General features: G+C 40.3%; 1 protein-coding gene across 1 annotated transcript in view; it reads left to right on the top strand.

Annotated features, from left to right (window-relative positions):
* Positions 1 to 15,795, top strand: part of LCOR (ligand dependent nuclear receptor corepressor) — a 97,761-nt gene extending 81,966 nt beyond the window's left edge. The window contains exons 8-9 of the mRNA XM_030571084.1: positions 1,923 to 2,016; positions 6,172 to 15,795. Of these exons, the coding sequence (XP_030426944.1) occupies positions 1,923 to 2,016; positions 6,172 to 7,141 (1,064 nt within the window). The 3' untranslated portion in view covers positions 7,142 to 15,795. The remainder of the gene's footprint in view (positions 1 to 1,922; positions 2,017 to 6,171) is intronic.
* Positions 15,796 to 19,969: the final 4,174 nt, after the last annotated feature.

Below are 19,969 nucleotides of genomic sequence, written 5' to 3'. Positions count from 1 at the left end.
ACAGAAATGTGTGCTGAAAAACAAAAGTATTTATTGATAGGTTGTTCAGAAAATGGATGAATTGTTTTTGTTGTTTTTATCTGCCAAGATATAGAAAAACTTCAAGTGAATTTATAAATGTTCATAATGCTTTTACTGGGTGCATGCGTGTTGTCATTCCATAATTATTTGCAGTTATGTGATGAATCCATACAAGTATGTATTATAGTTTACATTGCCACATGACAGATAATGAATGTGGCAAAAAACCCTGTTGTAATGATGTATTTAACAGACTCTTGGAGCAATTCCAGTGATGCCATTTTGGTATATCTTTGTTTTGAAGGAGTGTAGGGGGAAATTAGATTATTCATTGCTATCCTCTTGTGGCTAATGAAGGGGAACACTCTGAAGGATCCCCCTCACTCTCAAAGGCTCTTCATGTCGTGGTGACTGTCCTGACAGAGGGGGGTTGGATGTGGCTTCCTTTGAAGCAGTCATGCTCCATGACTACACTTAAAACATGACAGTGGTGTAGCTGCAGTGTTGTAGCACTTTAGTGTAGACACTAATTACACCAATGGGAGGGTTCTCCTGTCATTGCTGGGAAGCCACTTCCCCAAGAGGTGGTAGCTAATAATTCTTCCATCGACCTAGCACTGCCTACACCAGGGGATAGATCAGTATAGCTACATCTCTCTTGGGGGGTGGGAGGGGATTTTTCACACCCCTGAGAAACGCAGTTATGCCAATGTAAATTCCCAGTATAGACCAGTCTGTAGTATATTTGCTTGAGGAGGGAATGCTGTTTCACTGTATTAGTGTACTTCTATAAACACATTGTGTCTGGGTATTGCTGCATTTAAAACTAGAAGCCTGTTTACTTAAATTTGGATTATGCTACATTTCCAAGCAGAGTGTATAAAACAGTGTGCTGAAAGAGGGGGGGTTGGGAAATAAAACAAAATACATATATGTCGCATGGGCAGTTTGAGACAACCTGAGAACTCGCCTGCATTTTAATATGTTTCATCATGAACATAAGAATTGACGGTACTTATTCAAGCTAGACATAGATGGGCAAGTAGCTGTGGTGACTCTCCTCTTTACCTTGCCCATAAACCCCATTTTTCAACCATAGTCTCCCATTGTTTCCAATGGGATCGAGGTCAGGCTTTCCTTCGCAAAGATGGCTTCCCCATTCTCTGTGGTCTGGGAACTGGTCAGGAAACTTGTTAATGTTAGGAAATGTGTATGTGAAGTGGGGAAACAGAGAGGGAGATTGAGGTGGGAGGGACAAGAGATTATGGAGGGAGGCATGGGAGTGGAAAGGAAGAAGAATGTGATCGTAGCAGGAGACTGTTCTGGGGCATGGAGCATGTGGAGGGAGAGGTTGACAGCTTCCCCACTGGGACACTTCATCATGGAGTAGGAGAGAAAGGTAAAGTTGCATTCATAGCAGTGGAACAGGGAGCTTGCATTTCTGGGTGTTCATTTGAGATTGAATTATCCCATGCAAATTCCCCATGGGCCCGGAAATCCAGAGTCAGACCAAAAAGCAAAGAATTTTTTAACTTTTATTTTGAAGCCGATATCATGATTTTTTGGAAGTCTTATTCTTGTTTTTGGAACCTTTTGTGTTGGTGATGCTGCAGTATGCATCGACTGTTAACGTTATCTGGTGCTCTAGTTCTTTTCCTAACCTAGCAAAGAGAATTCAATTCTGCCAGACTCTGCCAATCTGTGTAGTGACTGCGATGAGGACTAAAAAGAAGCCGCCATGTGTAAACAAATTGGGAAGTGACTCCAATCCTCCAGTGATGAAAAGCCAGTGTGTTAAGCCACTGTACCATCTAGTTCCCCAACATGTTTATTTTACCTAAGAGAAATCACAGTTTGCTGCTGTTTCTTTTCCTCCTCAAGTGATTCTTATGTCTCTGCAGACGGAGTGCTTGATCTGTCCACTAAGAAAAGTCCTTGTGCCGGCAGCACCTCTCTGAGCCATTCTCCAGCCAGCTCCAGTACTGCAGGGAATGGGTAAGGGAAAACAACGTACTACCATTGTTTAAAATAATTGATTTTATTTGATTTAGCATAAATTTATACCAGTTGCCTCCTGGTAACTGCTACCAATTAATTTTGGTTTTAACCTTTTGGAGTAACAAGTATTTTATTATGGGCCTTGTGCAAAAAAAAAAACCTTCTTCCCACCTGCCAAATAAAAGCTTGATTGTTAACCAGGACAGGTTTAAAAAAAATTAATTTTAGAATTCAGTACTGCTGGTTCTTTGGGCCAATTTAATATCTGACAAAAGATTTCCTCTCACCTTCCTGTTGGGTTCAGTGGCTAGCAGTGTGAGTGTAGGTGCAAACTCACTCTCCCCTGAAGCTATGAAGAATCTGCATTTTTGCAGTCTAATTTAGGGATTGGAGCTTTTAACACAACAACCTTGAAAGGGTTTTTTTTTTGCGGGGGTGGGAGTTGGATAGTGAATGAAACTGAACTTTATTAGACAAGACTTACTACATTTTTATTTTTTTTTGGTACTTTCTTCTAGCACAAATTGCTGTCACAGCACTAAAATGTTTAGCAGTTTAGAAGACATAAATTGTGGGTCATTAGTTATTGTCGATACGTCTTATGGAGAGGTAACTTGTAACTGCCTTATAGTATGAGAGAGACAAGCTGGGTGAGGCAATATCTTTTGTTGGACAAACTTCTGTTGGTGAAAGAGACTTGCTTTTGAATGACACACAACTTTTCTTCAGGTCTGGGAAAGGTCCTCCGAGGAGTGGCAGCTAAATACAAAATGGAAGGGATTGTTTAGCACAAGTAGTTAACACACATTCTAAGAGGCCATTCAAGGTGAAGTGGCCTGTTAACACCTCTGCTGTCATAGGACAAAAAAATGGGGTTAGTGGGTCACAGTGTCTTTATTAAAACCATGATTTTTGGTGTCTAAAAAAGTTACGAATTTAAGCTCCTAAACTCGTCTTTTGAAGGTGTAGTTTAGGTTTCCTCTGAGGATGAGGACTGAGAGGTGAGTTATGGAGAGATGGTTTTGTGAAAAGTGTTTGCCCACACGTGATGGGGTGTTTCTGTTTTTATCATTTTTCTGTGTAATTTCATTGGAGAGCATTGTAATTGTCTGATTTCATGCACATAGTTGTTGTTGGGGGTATTGATCATAAAAGCAGTGGAGGTATGTCTGCAAGTGTTTCATCTGTTGTTCTGGCAGGGTCTGGTGCTGCTGTGGAGTTGGTGTCTCCTGGTCTGTGAGGAGCTTGCTTCTGATGATCGTTCCTTTGGTGAGGTTGGGGGCATTGCTTGAAGGCCAGAAGAGGGGATTTGGAAAAGATATCTCTCAGGGAGTGGTCCCCATGAAGTGTGGGTTTTAATTGTTTAATGGGCTGCTTCACCTTAAATGGTCTCTTAGAATGTGTTAACGACTTATGCTAAACAATCTGTTCTGTCTTGTATTTAGCTGTGACACTCTGAGTACCTTTCTCAGACCTGAAGAAGAGCTGTGCATAGCTCAAAAGCTTGTCTCTTTCCCCAGCAGAAGTTTGTCAATAAAAGCTATGACCTCACCCACCTGGTCTCTCTGATATCGTGAGAACAAACAGGGCTACAACGCTGCTAGCATTAGCGCAGTTTACATGAGGACACACAGAAAGTCAGTTTAAACAGCACTCTTGCAGAAATTAGTTCTAGATACCAGAAAATATTCTATCAGCAAATCTAGTTTTAAACTCCAGATTTTTCATGATTATGTCTGTGTATGTCTAGTGACCCTGTATGCTCAGATAGGAACCAGGCACTTGCACTAGGTGGTAGGCTGCGAGTCAAAGCGGGGATTCAGAGTGTTAACAATGGGATTTTGCCACGAGAACTTGCCATGAGCAGGGAACACTTACATAGTGGAATATAAAAACAAATATTTTAGCCAGTTTGCCTGAAGAATACTTAATTGTTGGATTTAGCTTTATGAAAGTTGCTGGATTTTTAATTACTAAAAAAAAACTAGTACTGGCAGCCATCGTCGTGACTAACCTCCTAAACTGTGTCATTCGATGAAGGTTGCGTTTACAGTGTTTCCTCTTAAAGACTTAATACTAGGTATTAAAAGGAATAATCTCAAGTACTTGCTTGTATAGTTCCCCATTTACCATGTTAGTAGTTTTAAACTTTTTTCTAACTCTAAAAGAAATCTCTCCCAGAACTCGTGTGTTTCAATTCAGAAAAGATTATTTCAATCTCTGTTTTCCTATTTTGAAGGCATCAGAAGCCAATATGGCTCTGACCGCCTGCTTCCTTGTTTGTGCGTCAGGATAGCCAGAATACAGCATGTGGAGACTATAGGCCCCAACATCCCATGCTGTGTCCTGGTCAGAGCTATTGGAATCAAGAAGAAGCTTTGCATACTGACGCCTATAGTTTCCTGCACGTTTGTGTTGCAAATGAGGGTGACTGCAGTCTGCATTGTTTAATGCAAATTAGCTCTGTCTCCCTAGCAATCTGCCAATGCTTTCTTAACTTTGAGGCATCTTCAGGGGTGGTTTACTACTAGTTCATTGCTACAGAGCCAGTAGGGAGCACATGTTGCTTATCTGAAGGTCCATCAGAAATAGTAGCTATATCTTCTTCAGTTCTTTGAGTAATGGATTTTACTCAGAATCCATGTGGACTCTTGTTTCATGATTATAATTTTTAAGGCCTGTCAGATTCTGGAGGGAGATTAGCAGTATACCTTTTAAGCACCATGTGGGTTGCAATTGTCAGCTAAAAGAAAATAACATAAGAGATACTTAGGGTAAGAACAATCTAAAATGCAACGTTCCAAAAGTATTAGTGCAGCTTTTCTATAGAATTTCCTATCCTTGAATAAGCCATGCTTGCTCTGAACCTGGATGGCTTCACACCACGTTAATATCCCAGAGCTTCCAAATGTAATTGCTTCCTCCTGACATGCTTTTGCAGTCTCTTGTTTCAACTAATATCTGTCTTGAATATGGAAAGGTTTTAGGGTTTGTGTGTTTGTTTAGCTACTTTATTGTGGACCAATATAATGTGGTTTACAGTATTCTAAAAATGACCTTAAATAAGCATTCCTTGCTACAGGAATGCTCTTTGAAAAAAAGCATTTAAAAACAAAAACAAATGTTTTGATTTGATATTCTAAACTAACACATTTATATTTTAAAAACACTGATTTTCCTATCACTAACCCCTGATCTGGACTAAAATTTGTAGAGCATGAACCTGAATAACTGTTCTGGAGGTAAGAAAGACCATTTCTTCTAGCCTTGATGTATATCGAACAGAGAATCAGGAACATGTATTTATGCAGCAAGTTGTACTCCTTTACCGTGATATAAGGCAACCCGATATAACATGAATTTGGATACAACGCGGTAAAGCAGTGCTCGGGGGGACGGGGCTGCGCACTCCGGCGGATCAAAGCAAGTTCGATATAACGCGGTAAGATTTTTTGGCTCCTGAGGACAGCGTTGTATCGAGGTAGAGGTGTATTTAAAAGGAATCGGTGTGGTAAGTCTGGTGTAATGTAGGGTTTTTCTTTGTGATCTGCAATATCCCAGTTCTTATATTTAGTGTTTACTGCAAGTTAAGCAAATTCCTTGGAGTCCTGCTAAGCGTTTTTACATTGAGCAGCTACTCTTGCTTGTATGTGGTGTAAGCAAACAACTTCCAAGGTTCCTCCAAGTGTAGATACTGCAGGTGGCTGTGGTTTGTGTGTGTTGAATATGTTGCATTTGATATCACTTTTGTATCACTCTTTTATTACTGTACTTGTTTAGTGGTAACGTCACAATAGTAACACAGTCGTGTATAGATCTGTGAAGACTGACTATTACTTTGTAATTTATAATTAAGGTGCTATTTTCAGACGCTTGCGCGCGAAGCCTTTTCTACTCCGAGAATTTGTGAACCCAACCAGAGACCAGGCAGCAGCTTTCATTTTTCTTTGCCCAAAAAGCTTCTCTTTTTTTGCGAACAAGTTTTAAAACTGACTGATGCTGAGACTTTAAAAAAAAAAATAGAGACAAAAATAAATAACACAAAAAGTGATGTTACCCAAGCAAGGCCTTCTAATAAAGGAGTGGCCCCCTCACCCATCCCTCCCTACCTGTGCAAGTCCTGCTCACATCAGTTTCCTTCCATCCAATTAGGCGCCCTGGGAGAGCCAGCCAGCACCATCCAGAGGGACTTCGGAGTGGTGATGGGGTACCTCCAAGAAGCTTGCAAGATGGAACCAGGGAAGCTTATGGCCACTCCACATCTCTTAAAGTTCCACTGGCTCGATCACTACAGATTAGCGAAGAACTGCTGAGCAGAAACCAGTTTTCTACAGCTGCCAGCCATGGGCCATCTGGACTGCAGAATCATGGACAGCACTTAATATTATCCAGGGAGGCTTCTTGGGCAAAACCACACTATGAATTTAATTTCAGCCGCATGAAATTCAGGGGAAATGGTGCACTCAACAACATCAGTGACCTTCCTTTTCTTACAGAAAACTCTGCCTTTCAAAAAATGGCACTCCATACTAAACAGGATGGGAAAAAGGATGTGAGCCATTCATCTCCTGTGGATTTAAAGATACCACAAGTTCGAGGCATGGACCTTTCATGGGAGTCCCGCACTGGTGACCAGTACAGCTATAGCTCTTTGGTAATGGGTTCACAAACGGAGAGCGCACTTAGTAAAAAGTTAAGGGCTATCCTTCCAAAACAAAACAGGAGAAGTTTGCTGGATGCTGGACCAGATTCCTGGGGCTCAGATGCTGAGCAGTCTACCTCTGGACAGCCATATCCCACCTCTGATCAAGAGGGAGATCCTGGCTCCAAGCAACCTAGGAAGAAAAGAGGGAGATACAGACAGTACAACAGCGAGATACTGGAGGAAGCAATCTCTGTGGTTATGAGTGGGAAAATGAGTGTTTCCAAAGCTCAGAGTATTTATGGGATTCCCCACAGTACACTGGAGTACAAAGTGAAAGAGAGGCTGGGCACTTTGAAAAACCCTCCAAAGAAAAAAATGAAATTAATGAGGTCGGAGGGGCAGGATGTTTCAATAAAGATGGAATTAGATCCCCAGGGAGAGGCAGCACAAAGTGCGAATGAATCAAAAGCTGAGTAGGGGTGTTATAGAGTGCCAGTTACTTTACGGACTGGGTGAGCACTACTGCATTGTTCAGCTACCGCTGAGTGCACCTGACTCCCCTCTGGTTACTGTGATACTTGCTCCTTTGCAGTTTAGCATGAGACTCTTGTGGGCGCAGGTGAAAGGTGTGCTCTGAATATTGCATAGTTGTAAATTTTCTGGCTCAGTATGGCTCAGATCTTTTTTTCTTTCTTTCTTTCTTCCTTTTGCATGTTTCTCCATTGTTCATGGAGAATTGAGTTACCTCACAAAGAATGCAGTAGACTCCTTGCCTGTGGAGCCAGGACTTTTTTTTTTTTCCTTCATATTTGCCTTTCAAAACCAAGTCCACTTTGTGAAACTGATTCTTTCTAATGCCAGACATTTTTGAATGAGAATCCAACTATTTTTTATAATAATTTGAAAAGCTTCACAAATTCTTGAGAACTCTTTTTTCCCCCCTTCTTGGATCCAGTTGATTGAAGGATTAAACTAACACAAGCTCTTTAGGAATGGCAAATCTCTTGAACTTGGAGATGGGTAATCAATTGGGTCTAATAAGGCTTTTGCCATTTTCTTTCTAAATTAATTTACCATTAGAAGTCTGCTTAGTGCTCACCCAGAGGGGAGGGATGGGGAAACTTACATACACTACCTTCAGAATACTCTGGTTAACCACTTTGTAACACTACCTTCGCTGTAATTTTGTTTCATATTTTACAAAGGTGAGATTGACTCACCTGTTTGAGGATGTAGCCTTATCTCACGGAAGACAAGCTCCTTTTAGTCGGGAGCAGTCAGGGTACACTAAATGATGTATTGGGGTATGCCTCATTTTAACAAAACTATGGTTCTTTGTAACCTGTCACTTTTTACAGACTTGATTCTGAGTTTACTAAACTGGGGTTCCAACAACTAGGTTAAATGACTCTAAACTGGGGAGTGGGGGTACATGTAACAAATTGTTGTGATCTTGCGTAAAACAAAACAGTGATCTCATGAACTTTACAACCTCTCTAGTCTGCCCAAATATCCACATTAATGAAGGATCTGTGTTAACGTTCAGGGAAGAAATAAAAACACACAGGTAGCCTGATCTGATTTAGGCTCCACATCATATCTAGCTGTAATACTGTCAGGGTTGAACACCCAATGAGTGTTTCCTTTTTAAATACTACAGTTGCCAGTAGCAGGAAATGTTCTCTCATGTCCTGCATTTCTTTGTTTTACTTTTACCTGGTCTTGATTGATAGTGGTTTAGCACACACTAGTGTTAGCAGTTAAACCTCATATAAACACTCCATAAACCACAAGTCCAATCATTTTTATTATGGTGATTTTTTATCATTATATAGATTCAGGATACGTTTTGTACAATACTCTCGTCTTTGATCATTTCTGCTGGAGTGATCAGTCACCAGATAAAGCTCACTGGACTTATTACAATTTGACAAAATCAGAATTGCTGGTTTTTCAGGTGGAAACAATTTAGTCTTAATTTTAACTTGTGCAAAAGGTTTGTAGGACCGCCATTTCCCCAGTTGCACAACCAAAAGAAGTGTTGGAATTTGTGTGTGAGAGAGCATTAAGCACTGTTATTGATTTAAATTGGATACTAAAAGTTCATGGGAAGATGGCCTCCGTAGCCCCAGGGCTACTGAATGAATTCTGGAGCAGTTAATTCAATTAGCCTTCTTTTGTTTATATATTTTTTTTTTCCAGCAACCTATGCTTTTCAAAGGTTAGGCACACCATTGCTGTCATTTGAAATATGCACTGCTCATTCCTGAGATGGGCTGGGCTTTTGGCCCAGCTGTGCTCTGTTTTTGTTTTTCACTTAATGTCAAAACTCAGAAGTCTGGTTCCTCATAGAGACCTAGCTGCCATCTCACCATTTAAAGCCGTTGTAAGCTCAGTAGCAGTATGTAAACTCTGCAATATAGTCCAGTTCATCTGGGGATTGCAATAAAAGTGCACTGTTAAATGTGTGATTTCATCTGCTGTTGGAGGTTATAGTGGAAGGTCTGCTGCAAGCTAAAAATGTTACTCTTGCATAGAGTTTTACTGTTCAGAGAGGTTTAACCTTTTGCGGTTTGTCTTTATTTAAGTGGTGTATGAGTTGAGTTTTATTGCAGTGCACATGGAGTGCTCATTTACTCACCTCAATATTTTGTGTGTGTCTGTTTAAGTGGATGACAATCGTGCAGCAGAAGAATGGTGTGCCTACCCTTGAATGCTGCAGTTGAAAAAGAGAACTTGTCTTGCATCAGTTCAGACTGTAGGCTAAGAATTGTAAATAGATAGTGAAAAGTGAAGTACTCTTATTATTTACTTTGGTTAGAAAGTGAATTTTAAAAAACAAACCAAACGCTTATCTTTCTCAGATTAAATGTCCTGAGACCTGAAGATTGTAATATTCATGTCTGCGAAGCTTTTAAACATTACACTTGAGATCTGTGATCATTTAATATTCAGGTAATCTTTCTTTTCTGAGAAGCTTTTGAACAACCACATTTCCTCCAAAGGTCTCTGTTTAAAAAGAAAAAAGGAAAAAAAAAAGTGTAGATTATTTTTTAAGCACTAATTGCATTACATTGGTAACTGCAATATAAAATAGCCATTATCGTTTTGTGAAGCATGGTTGAGATTAGTTAGTGGTCCCTTTTAAAATTTCATGAGCCTCTCAAAAAAATAAAAACAATTAAAAAAAAAAAGCTGCTGAATATTCAAAAGATATATATTTTACCTTATTGTAGGTTTTGTAAATTTAGTCTGTAATATTCAGGTGCACCTTTTAATGTTAAATTTTGTTTCAAAGTCCCATCTAACGTATTTTCTCTGAGGTGATTGATCACATGACTGGTATCGCTCTAGTGCTGCAGTGATCCACTGATGTTCAATTTCTTTCCTTCACTACATATTCTTTACAGGGGCTTTCAGTGTAGCTATCTTCGTAGTATTTGGGATCATTTAAAATATATAATTGGAATTAATGTTTGTCCATTAGCATGCTTAATTTTCTGCTGACTAGCAGTTTGCATGGCCAGAATTCCCAGCTGACCATATTTTGGTGTGGGAAGATGTGGTGGTTCACTGCTGTCTTTATAACAAAGACTTTGTTTCTCATGTTATTTCTGATAAGTGGATGCTTATGTTATTTGGATCAGTTGGACAGGAGATAGGGCTTAGACCTTGCTCCTCCTGGTGCTTTTGTGGGAGCACAATGTTAACTGAACACAGACAAACTGCTACCCTGTGAAAATCAGGGTGTCTGTAGGAGGCGGCCTTTCAGGTATTTTCAGTCACTAGTTTTCTCTTGTTCCCAAGGGTAACCATCAGATATAGTCATTGAATTCAGCAGTATTGTTGTATAGCACACTGATGATGTAGTTTTCACTTAGCTGAAAGAGGCTGATGACAGCAAGAAACTGTGAATCATATCTGTGGCAGTCTCTGAAAACTAGTTTTTCAGTCCAACTATCATGAAGGAGAATCCCTCTCCCTATTCCCATCCTAGAAAAGTAATGTTATATTTTGTGTGTATAAAGTTTTAAGAATCAGTTTTCATATTGTACTGAAGTTTAGATGTTGCTTGGTAAATCTTTGCTGCAGCATATGATGAAGATGTGGTAGGGGTCCTGGTGTGGAGTTAATTATCGTACAGTTCTGATGAGCAAGCCCGACATGTATGAAATGTATCCGTTTTTTATTTGGACCTGTAAAATGTAAAAGTGCTTTTTTAGAACTCTAGTGACCTATTACAAATTATTACCTCACTTTCAGCCCGTTGGATCCTCTTTCCACAATGTAGTAGGCATTCTTATTGTGGCTGTTACACTTGACTCCAGCTATAAAGAATGGAACATTCCAATTATATATTGTAGAGGCATGTAGTATTTGGGCTTATTTTATTTCTGGTCTAGAGAGAAGGTCCTCAGAGCCCCATGCAGTCCATTAAAAGCTCAAGTCACAGCTTTCTTTGGAATCACTCCTTGTTAATTCTGCATTAGTCAGATGAAGTTCCTAAATAGCAACACACAAAATGTGCTCTTCTCGCTGGCCCCAGGACCCAAACTTTGACTGGCCCATGCTGCCTGCCACTAAACCTGAAGTCCAGCCCTGATATTTCCCATTTCAGAACAGAAATGATTCTTAATAAATGTATATGATTGGTGCCTCTTGCGTGGTAACAAATTCAGCTGCTCAGTCTTGATGTAACTATTATGTACCCTTTTGTTAGTGGTTCTTTCCTGTGTCACATGCCTGAGGACACTCCTGTCACACAAGAGGTAGCTGCACATATACATTTAGATTGTTCAGTAGCAGACAAAGTGACTTTTGCCAGTGGTCCTGAAACAGTTTTTATGGTAGGGGTGCTGAACATGGAAACCATGTATTTGGGCTCTTATTACTACTGCAAGCCAGGGGGTGTGGCTGCACCCCGAAACCCTTAGTTCCAGCGCTTATGGTTTGTGCTGTGTTTCATGGCAGATCTGCATTTAAAAGAGTCTGTAAACATTTCTTTCAGGGGAGTGCTAAAGAGTAGGTTGGCTTCCTAAAGAAATTGTTTAGGGTTTTGTGAAGATAACTGTCAAAATGATCCCCCAGTCCTGGGGTTTACTAAACTCTGTACAAGCCGTAATAACTTATTTGTTCATATCAAATTGTTTTTCAAACTGTACTGAAAAGGATAGTTATACTTGTGTCAGAAGGAGGGCAAATTCCCAAGTCTTTCTCTTCAGTTTCTTTAGGATTAATTCTCTCTTCTTGGCTGTCTTCGAGTTTTAGGAGTGGTAGATGAATGTGGCCTGTGAGTGAAGGGAATGCTGTGCAATTCCTTTGTCTTACCCAAAATGCAGTGTTACCAGAACTATAACATGGAGCGGTCTTTGTTTTGTTTAAATAAAGACAGACGCTTAATGCTTTGGTTTAAAGATGATGTACACTAGCTGCAAGTCCAAACTGTATGAAGGAGAATTTATTACACTGTACAGAAAGCTTTATTTGTCACAAAATGAGTTTTGTTTTAAATTCTCTGCCAAAACATAGTGGTAACATTGGTATGTTGCCTGCATTTTCATGAGGATCAGGAATATCTATCCTTAATAGAAATTTCAGCAGTGAGATTTATGCTGGTTTAAGTAGACCCACCTTTTTTCCCCCAAATAAGATTATATTGACTAATGCTAGTATACAAATTATATCTATCAAATTCTCTTTCTGTGACTAGTTTTGGTACTGTTAAGGTTTCCACTGCTTTCGAATTGTACTGAAAACTTGAAATTAGATCCTGCAGAATCTTAAACGTATGCACTGTTAGTTAGTTGCAAGTTCATTTGGAACTATCATATATTGTAATCATTATATTTACTCTTTAAGTATGTAATATATAATCGAATTTTTCATCATACCTTGATGATCGCTAAACAGAAATATTGTAGATACAAAAAATGATCCACAGGTACACTACACATATACCAAAAAAACCCACAAGCAGTCACATGCATACATTCCAACATCTGTCTTTCACAGATTCGGGGTTTGACTTAGGCAAAATCTGTGTACCAGTATCACAGCCGTTTTGGTTTTCATGTCCTACAAAATTATACCCATACTCAGGTAATGTCCTGAAAACATTCATTTTAGAATAGCCTTATAGTAGCCTCATGAAAATTGCCTAACCCAGTTGCAAAATCGATTTCCCCACCCTTTTTACAACGATTAAGGATTTTTAAAAGTTCTGTCCAGAAAATTTCATTCTCTTTCTAAAAATATATTTTACTTGTCCGTATTGAATGGGTGAGTAGAATTTAGCAAAATTCTTAAGATAATATATTTGCAGATATGTCTGTCTGGGTGAATATGATGATGGCTGGGGTTAGGATACAGACAGGTCCATCAGAAGAGAATTTTCTGTGGTCACTAGCCAAATGAAATCAGATCTAGATATTTTATCCGCCCTAAAATAATGAAGACACCACTAGAGTTACTAATACAGTTTATCAAATACTTGGTGCTACATCTCAAATGTTTTTGCAGGTGATATTTTTATGCTTGGTGGACGCAAATACAGTAAACTTTACAGTCATTCTAAAAGCACTTGTCTGACCTATTGTACAATACCGGAAAAGGGATACTTCAGCACTTTTTTGTGTTATATACTAAAGTCTTAATTTATCTGGTCTTCAGAGTCTTAGATACTGTAAATGTTACAATCTAGGATTATTATTAACCACTTTTCATGTCAGATCACAAGTTCTCTTGAGATATTAATCTGTCTTTAAATAATCCTACTACAATATTTTATAATGTTCAGGCAACTTCTAAATGTACATGCTTGATATTTTAACAAATCATTTCCACAGATCATTTCAGGGCTTGAGATTTGGAATCTGGGGTAATGGAGAGGGAGGAGGGAAATTTCCCAAAACGAAAAATCATTTTAAACCATTTGTGTAGTGTTCAGTTTGAAAAATATATCACTAGAAAAATGGGTAGGGATTGGTTCTCCCTTACACCTTCAGGGAATGAGCAGTGTTTAGAATCTTTTGGCTGAAATTCAAGCCTTTTTACCATGTAAATTTTTAATATAAACTCACTAACATGATTTTTACGTCTGAGGACTGAAAATGGATCTTAATGTTTAAGTTGTGGAATGGTCTATTTCTTAAATGAAGGAGGAACATTTAAAAAAAACTAACTAGGTTAGAATACCAGCATTTTTGTGCTTAAGGAATTTTAGTATGTAATAGCAAAGTATTTGATTAAAAACCTAATCTTTAATTGCTAGTCTGTAATTAGGTGCATTCTAATTTAGCAGTTGACTATTCTTTACTTATTGATATGTGATGGGCTTTTTGCAAATAGAAACCTTTATCTGAGTCCCATGTGTTGCTTGTACTGATGGGATGTATGCTTACAGCAGCTTATTGCTGCTTTAAAAAATGTATCAAATATGTTTGGAGTGTTTGCTCATAACTCTTTCTAACCTTCACTTGTTAAATTGTCAGACATTGGTATTTGATCAGTCCGCAATGTAAGTTAAACTAATGTTCTTAGGAATCCAGCTTGTACACACTGTTTAAAAACCCTCAGGGACAGTTTACACACTATCCTCACTCAATTCAGGTACTTGTACTCTATTCTTAAACCTAGCAGTGACTTGTATTTTGTTTTGCTTTTCTTTTGATGTGCTGATAGCACATCTTTGATGAATGTCAACTTAAAACTCAGTTCAGGTATCCAGGTATAACTCAGCCAAACGGATTTTAAAGCTGCATATTACTCTCCAGCACACAGTGCCTCAGACACTTATAGTGGCATTCTGTATATTCAGTTACTACTGAGCAGATCGCATGGGGGTTCCTGTTAACAATGTATTGTAAGAAATTTCTCTCTATATTATATAATATGTATTATATTCTATACATATATATTATATATGTAATCTTAGACGTATGTATTTTAAAATGCCACTACTAGCCAGTGCAGCTAAAGTAAAATACATTCCCAGCTGCTTCTGTAAACTCTGCAGAAGCATTTCCTTAATGTGGCTCTTGCTGCTCTTTCACCATAACTACTTCTAAATTCAAGCACCGGCCCTTGGGTGTCTGACCTCTACATTCTAGTTATGCAATGTCTTTAGAGAATTCTGTGCACTGGCCACTGTGATGGAAACCAACGGGCCAGAAGTGCTTTGAGTTTATTAGTAATTGTTCTGCCAAAGTCGGTGTTGTATGACAAGCATGTAAACCTGTCAGATAATCAGCAGAGGTACAAGTCTGTAATAGTCTGTCTAATCACTACCGCATAATTGGAAAGACACAGCCCCTGACAGGTGTTTCTTTTCTAATGCTGAGCACTAATTTAGAATGTGTTGGCACTTAACAGCTGTAGTGATGGGCCTGTCTGCTGTATCTGCACTGGGGGTGAAATTTTAAGAAAAAAATCTGCTTCTCTGCACCTGTAGTAATCTGTCTGCAGTTGCAAGTCAGCAACACCTCTGCTTTATTATTTGATACTTTACATCTGAAAAGAGTTCTCTTTCTATTTATGTGACCCGTCGTCTTTGACGAGTATGGAAAATGGCATTTCTCTCTGACTTCTAGAAGTTCAAGTGTCATGGGAAAAAAAACAGGAACCCCCCCTTTACTCTTATGGACCTCATTTCAATATACTGTTTACAGTTTGACGGAATTGTATAATTTAATAGTTCTCTTGTACTGTAGTTTATATTTATTTACAGATTTTTTGTACTGTGTGATTTGAACTTTTGTTCCTTGCTATGATCAACGTTTATGTAGTAGAGCACTTATGATCACAAATTAAGGGTTTTGGTTTGATTGCACTACATTAATTTTTTTTAATGCAGTTCTGATTTTTTGACTGGACTAAATAAGCTGTGTCTTAATGTATGTGATAAGTACTTTTAAATTTTTAATTCATGTGGTCCATTTATTTTTTTTGCATTGTATGTCAGAAGCGCTAATTCTCTTGTTGTGCATGTGTAAGATTTAAAGGCTCCATTGTATTATTTGACCATGTCATTTTGGAAACACATTCCCAGCTGTAATGTTGTGTATGGTAGTTTTCACTGGATGCTAGACTTTTCAAAACCACTATTCTTCTAATAAATTTTGTTGTGAAAAACTTTCAAAGGGTTGTAATTCTGTTGTTTCTAGTGTGTATTTTGAAGTGTCACAGTTACAACCTATGATGTTGTAAAATGTAAATTAACAAGAAGAAAGAGATGCAGAGGGGAAATCAAAATGTAAAGTAAATAATTACTGGTCGAGGGATCAAGGTTTGGAGTCTCCATCTGTTTTCAGTAGTAAATAGGATTCCTGATGATACCTTTTTAGCAGTTGAGTAGAGGATGCATGTGAAAGCTGAAATGCAATCTTGCAGGAATGTCTATTCCCATGATCTCCCTTATTCTAACTAGCTCTCCCGCATGGGTCATCGTAATTTTCTTTCGTTGTAAATAATTTATCTAGTGAAGGGAGAGAGTGGTCTCTTTGCAAAATGATGCAGCTGGGCTTATTGAGGATTTACTAATGAATTAGGAGCAGACACCATGGTCGTAAATGCCTAGCTATAAATACCTGTTTTCTGCTTGTGTGGTTTGACATGGCTTGTGTACAGTTATGTAGTGGTGCTGATGTGTCTTTGTTGTGTCCCCTGGATTGCTTGTCAGATGGAATTGGACCAAGAGAACTGTGGTTTGCTGGACGGTTTGCTGTGCAGAAGTCAGCATTAGTGTTGCTCTCATCCTCTGAGCAGATATTGCTCCATAGAAGAAGAATGTCAACAACTCTGATTAATACACGGAAAGCTTCCAGTAACAGTAACTGTGTGCTCGCGGGCATCTTGCTCCATTTGGTCCTGAGTAACATTCAATATAGTGGCACCCTGCTTCAGCTGTTCCTGACTTTAGACCCAAATTTACCTTCTTTTACCCATACGTTGTGTGTCCCACTTTTAATGTTATACATTATTGATATTGGAAATGCTCCCTCGTGAAAAGTAGGTTACTGCACAAGTTGTACAAAGAGGTGGAACCCACATAATTTCAAGCTGTTTCTGCTAAAATTCCTTATTTGGACCTAGATTGGGTGAAGGCAACAGATAGTAGGAATCTCCCTGTTGCGGAGAAATTCTGTTAGTGCTATGGAAAATGTGATGTTCTGCATTTGTTTTCTGCCCCTTATCAACCAGAAGTTTCTTATTTATAGTTCATGCTAGCTAAGCTTGGATACATGAGGGCCCACATTTGGTAACTTTGCATTCAATTCACAGTTAAAAATCCTGGAAAAGGATCTGCTAAAATGTGCACAATAGCCTGCTCTCAATGTTTTACTAACCCTGGTACTATGAAGTAACAGAATTCTCTGTATGTATAAATATCTCCTGTCTGTGTGTTCCATTCTATGCATCCGAAAAAGTGAGCTGTAGCTCACGAAAGCTCATGCTGAAATAAATTTGTTAGTCTCTGAGGTGCCACAAGTACTGCTGTTCTTTTTGAGAAAATGCAAAGGTTACTTGACCATGTTAGACTAGCAGCTACTTTCCAAATAATCTTTTCACAATAAAATCAAGGTGCTTTTGATTGGAGGTGACACTTCATTTCAAGCCAGCAATAAGCCTCTTTATATTTATATAATTTAGAAGTATCAGTTTCTCTGTGCCTTGAAAACTAATATTTTCCATATCTTTATGCATGACTAGAGCACCCAGCACTGTAAAATGTAGGTGTCCGGCCTTTTAAAGGTGATACATTTGTCCCCTTTTTGGGTTCTTGAAAATGTATAAAGGATTGAAAGGTTTTCATCATTTTTTAATGAAATAAACTGTTCTGCTGTAGGAATGTCAAGCCTTGTTTTGCTGGAGAACACACTGGGAGTCTCAGAGATGTGGATTGAGAGGTTTTGTAGCCTTTAATTAAGAGTGAGGTGTAGACTCTTTAATGAAGGCTATTTATTATTATTAATGTACTTATACAACAACAGTGACCAAAGTATGCCAGGCACTTAGTAAAACTTAGGCAGACACCATCCATGCCCTGAACTGGTTATATTGTAAAACTACAAGAGGAGAATACAAAGCATATTAAATAAATGGCCAACTCCCAGTGACCTCTGTACCTAGCTATATTTAGCCAACTCCTTTCATGCAGGCATCATGCTAGAAATGGGTCTTCAGGAGCAGGGCTTTGGAGCTGTGCTCCAGCTCCGCTCCAGCTCCAGACAAAAACCTGCAGCTCCACTGCTCTGGAGCTGCTCCGGGCTCTGCTCCAGAGCTCTGTTCAGGAGGGAGTTAGGCCCTGTTCACCCAGGTACTTAAGTATATGGCTCCCTTTAACCCATTAAGTTCAAAGGGAGCACTCTGTGTGTGTTAGCACATGCCTAAGGTTGGGTACCTTGCTAAACTGTGGCACAAATGAGCAGAGAGGAGCAGCCCCCAGACAAGCTGAGGAATGACATTTTATGCTCCGAGGGGCAGCATGTAAGAAAGTGCAGCGATGATTTGGGAGAAGTGGGCAATGTTTTGAAACAAACAAAAGGAAGTATTTCTTCACACAACGCACAGTCAACCTGTGGAACTCCTTGCCAGAGGATGTTGTGAAGGCCAAGATTATAACAGGGTTCATAAAAGAACTAGATACATTCCTGGAGGATAGGTCCCTCAGTGGCTTTTAGTAGGGCCCTACCAAATCCATAGCCATGAAAAATGCATCACGGACCTTGAAATCTGGTCTTTGGTGTGCTTTTACCCTCTACTATTCAGATTTAACAGGGGAGACCAGCCTTTCTCAAATTGGGGGCCTGACCCAAAAGGAAGTTGGCTTGCAAGGTTATTTTAGGGGGGGTCATGGTATTGCCACCCTTACTTCTGTCCTGCCTTCAGAGCTGGGTGGCTGGAGAGCGGTGGCTGCTGGCCAGGTACCAAGCTCTGAAGGCAGCGCCCCGCCAGCAGCAGCACAGAAGTAAGGGTGTCAATGCCATACCAGGCCACCCTGACCTCTGTGCTGCTGTCTACAGAGCTGGGCGGCTGGAGAGTGGCAGCGGCTGACTGAGGGACCAGCTCGGCAGGCAGCTGCACAGAAGCAAGGGTGGCCATGCCATACCATGCCATGCCATGCCAGGCCACCGTTCTTTCTGCGCTGCTGCTGGCGGCAGCTCTGCCTTCAGAGCTCAGTCTCTGGCCAGCTGCACAGAAGCAAGGGTGGCCATGCCATACCATACCATGCCATACCAGGCCACCCTTCTTTCTGCGCTGCTGCTGGCGGCAGCTCTGCCTTCAGAGCTCAGTCTCTGGCCAGCAGCAACCACTCTCCAGCCACCCAGCTCCAAAGGCAGCGCCACCGCCAGAAACAGCACAGAAGTAAGGGTGGCAATACCGCAACCCTCCCTGCAATAACCTTCCCAACCCCTCCTTTTTGGGTCAGGCCACCTACAATTGCAACATTGAAATTTCAGATATAAATAGCTGAAATCATGAAATATATGATTTTTTAAATCCTATGACTGTGAAATTGACTAAAATGGGCCATAACTTTGGTAGGGCCCTAGCTATTAGCCAGGCTGGGCAGGGATGGTGTCTCTAGCCTCTGTTTGCCAGAAGCTGGGAATGGGCGACAGGGGATGGATCACTTGATGATTCCCTGTTCTGTTCACTCCCTCCGGGGCACCTGGTATTGGCCACTGTCGGCAGACAGGACACTGGGCTAGATGGAGCTATGGTCTGACCCAGTCTGGCAGTTCTTATGGTGCCTGGGCAGTGCCAGATCGCGCACTGATGCTGGGGCACTTCGCACTGCGGAACCCGGGCCCAGTGCCTGGCGGTCTGGGGCTAGTGGTTGCGCAGCCTCCATGAGCAGCTGCTTAAGACGAAAGTCCTTCGTAGTGCGTGGTTTGAAGGCCTTACAGATCTTGCAGCGCTCGTCCTGATGAGCCTCTCCCAGACACCGGAGACAGGAGTCATGGGGGTTGCTCTTAGGCATAGACTTGTGGCATGTGGTGAAACCCTGGGCCTGCAGCATGCCCTGCAGCACAAGGCTGGGTCTGGAGCTAGCTTCCAGACACCTGCATACAATGGTATGTCACTATCGAAGAACAACTCTAACTTGAAGACTGAATAGCTAAGGGCTTGTGAGTGAGCGAGAGAGAATGTTTCCACACCGTCACGGATGGTAAGAAGGAACTGAAGGGGGTTTGCGCCAGCAGGGTTCTATATATGCCACCCTAAGAGCCCCCCTCTAGGGGGCTCCCCTGCATTCCCGACAGGAGCTGCTAAGGGAAAAAGTTGCCGACGTCCGTGCGCGCA

The sequence above is a fragment of the Gopherus evgoodei genome, chromosome 7, assembly GCF_007399415.2.
Source record: "Gopherus evgoodei ecotype Sinaloan lineage chromosome 7, rGopEvg1_v1.p, whole genome shotgun sequence".
Lineage (NCBI taxonomy): Eukaryota > Metazoa > Chordata > Testudines > Testudinidae > Gopherus > Gopherus evgoodei.
This window is presented reverse-complemented; position numbering and strand designations above follow the sequence as displayed.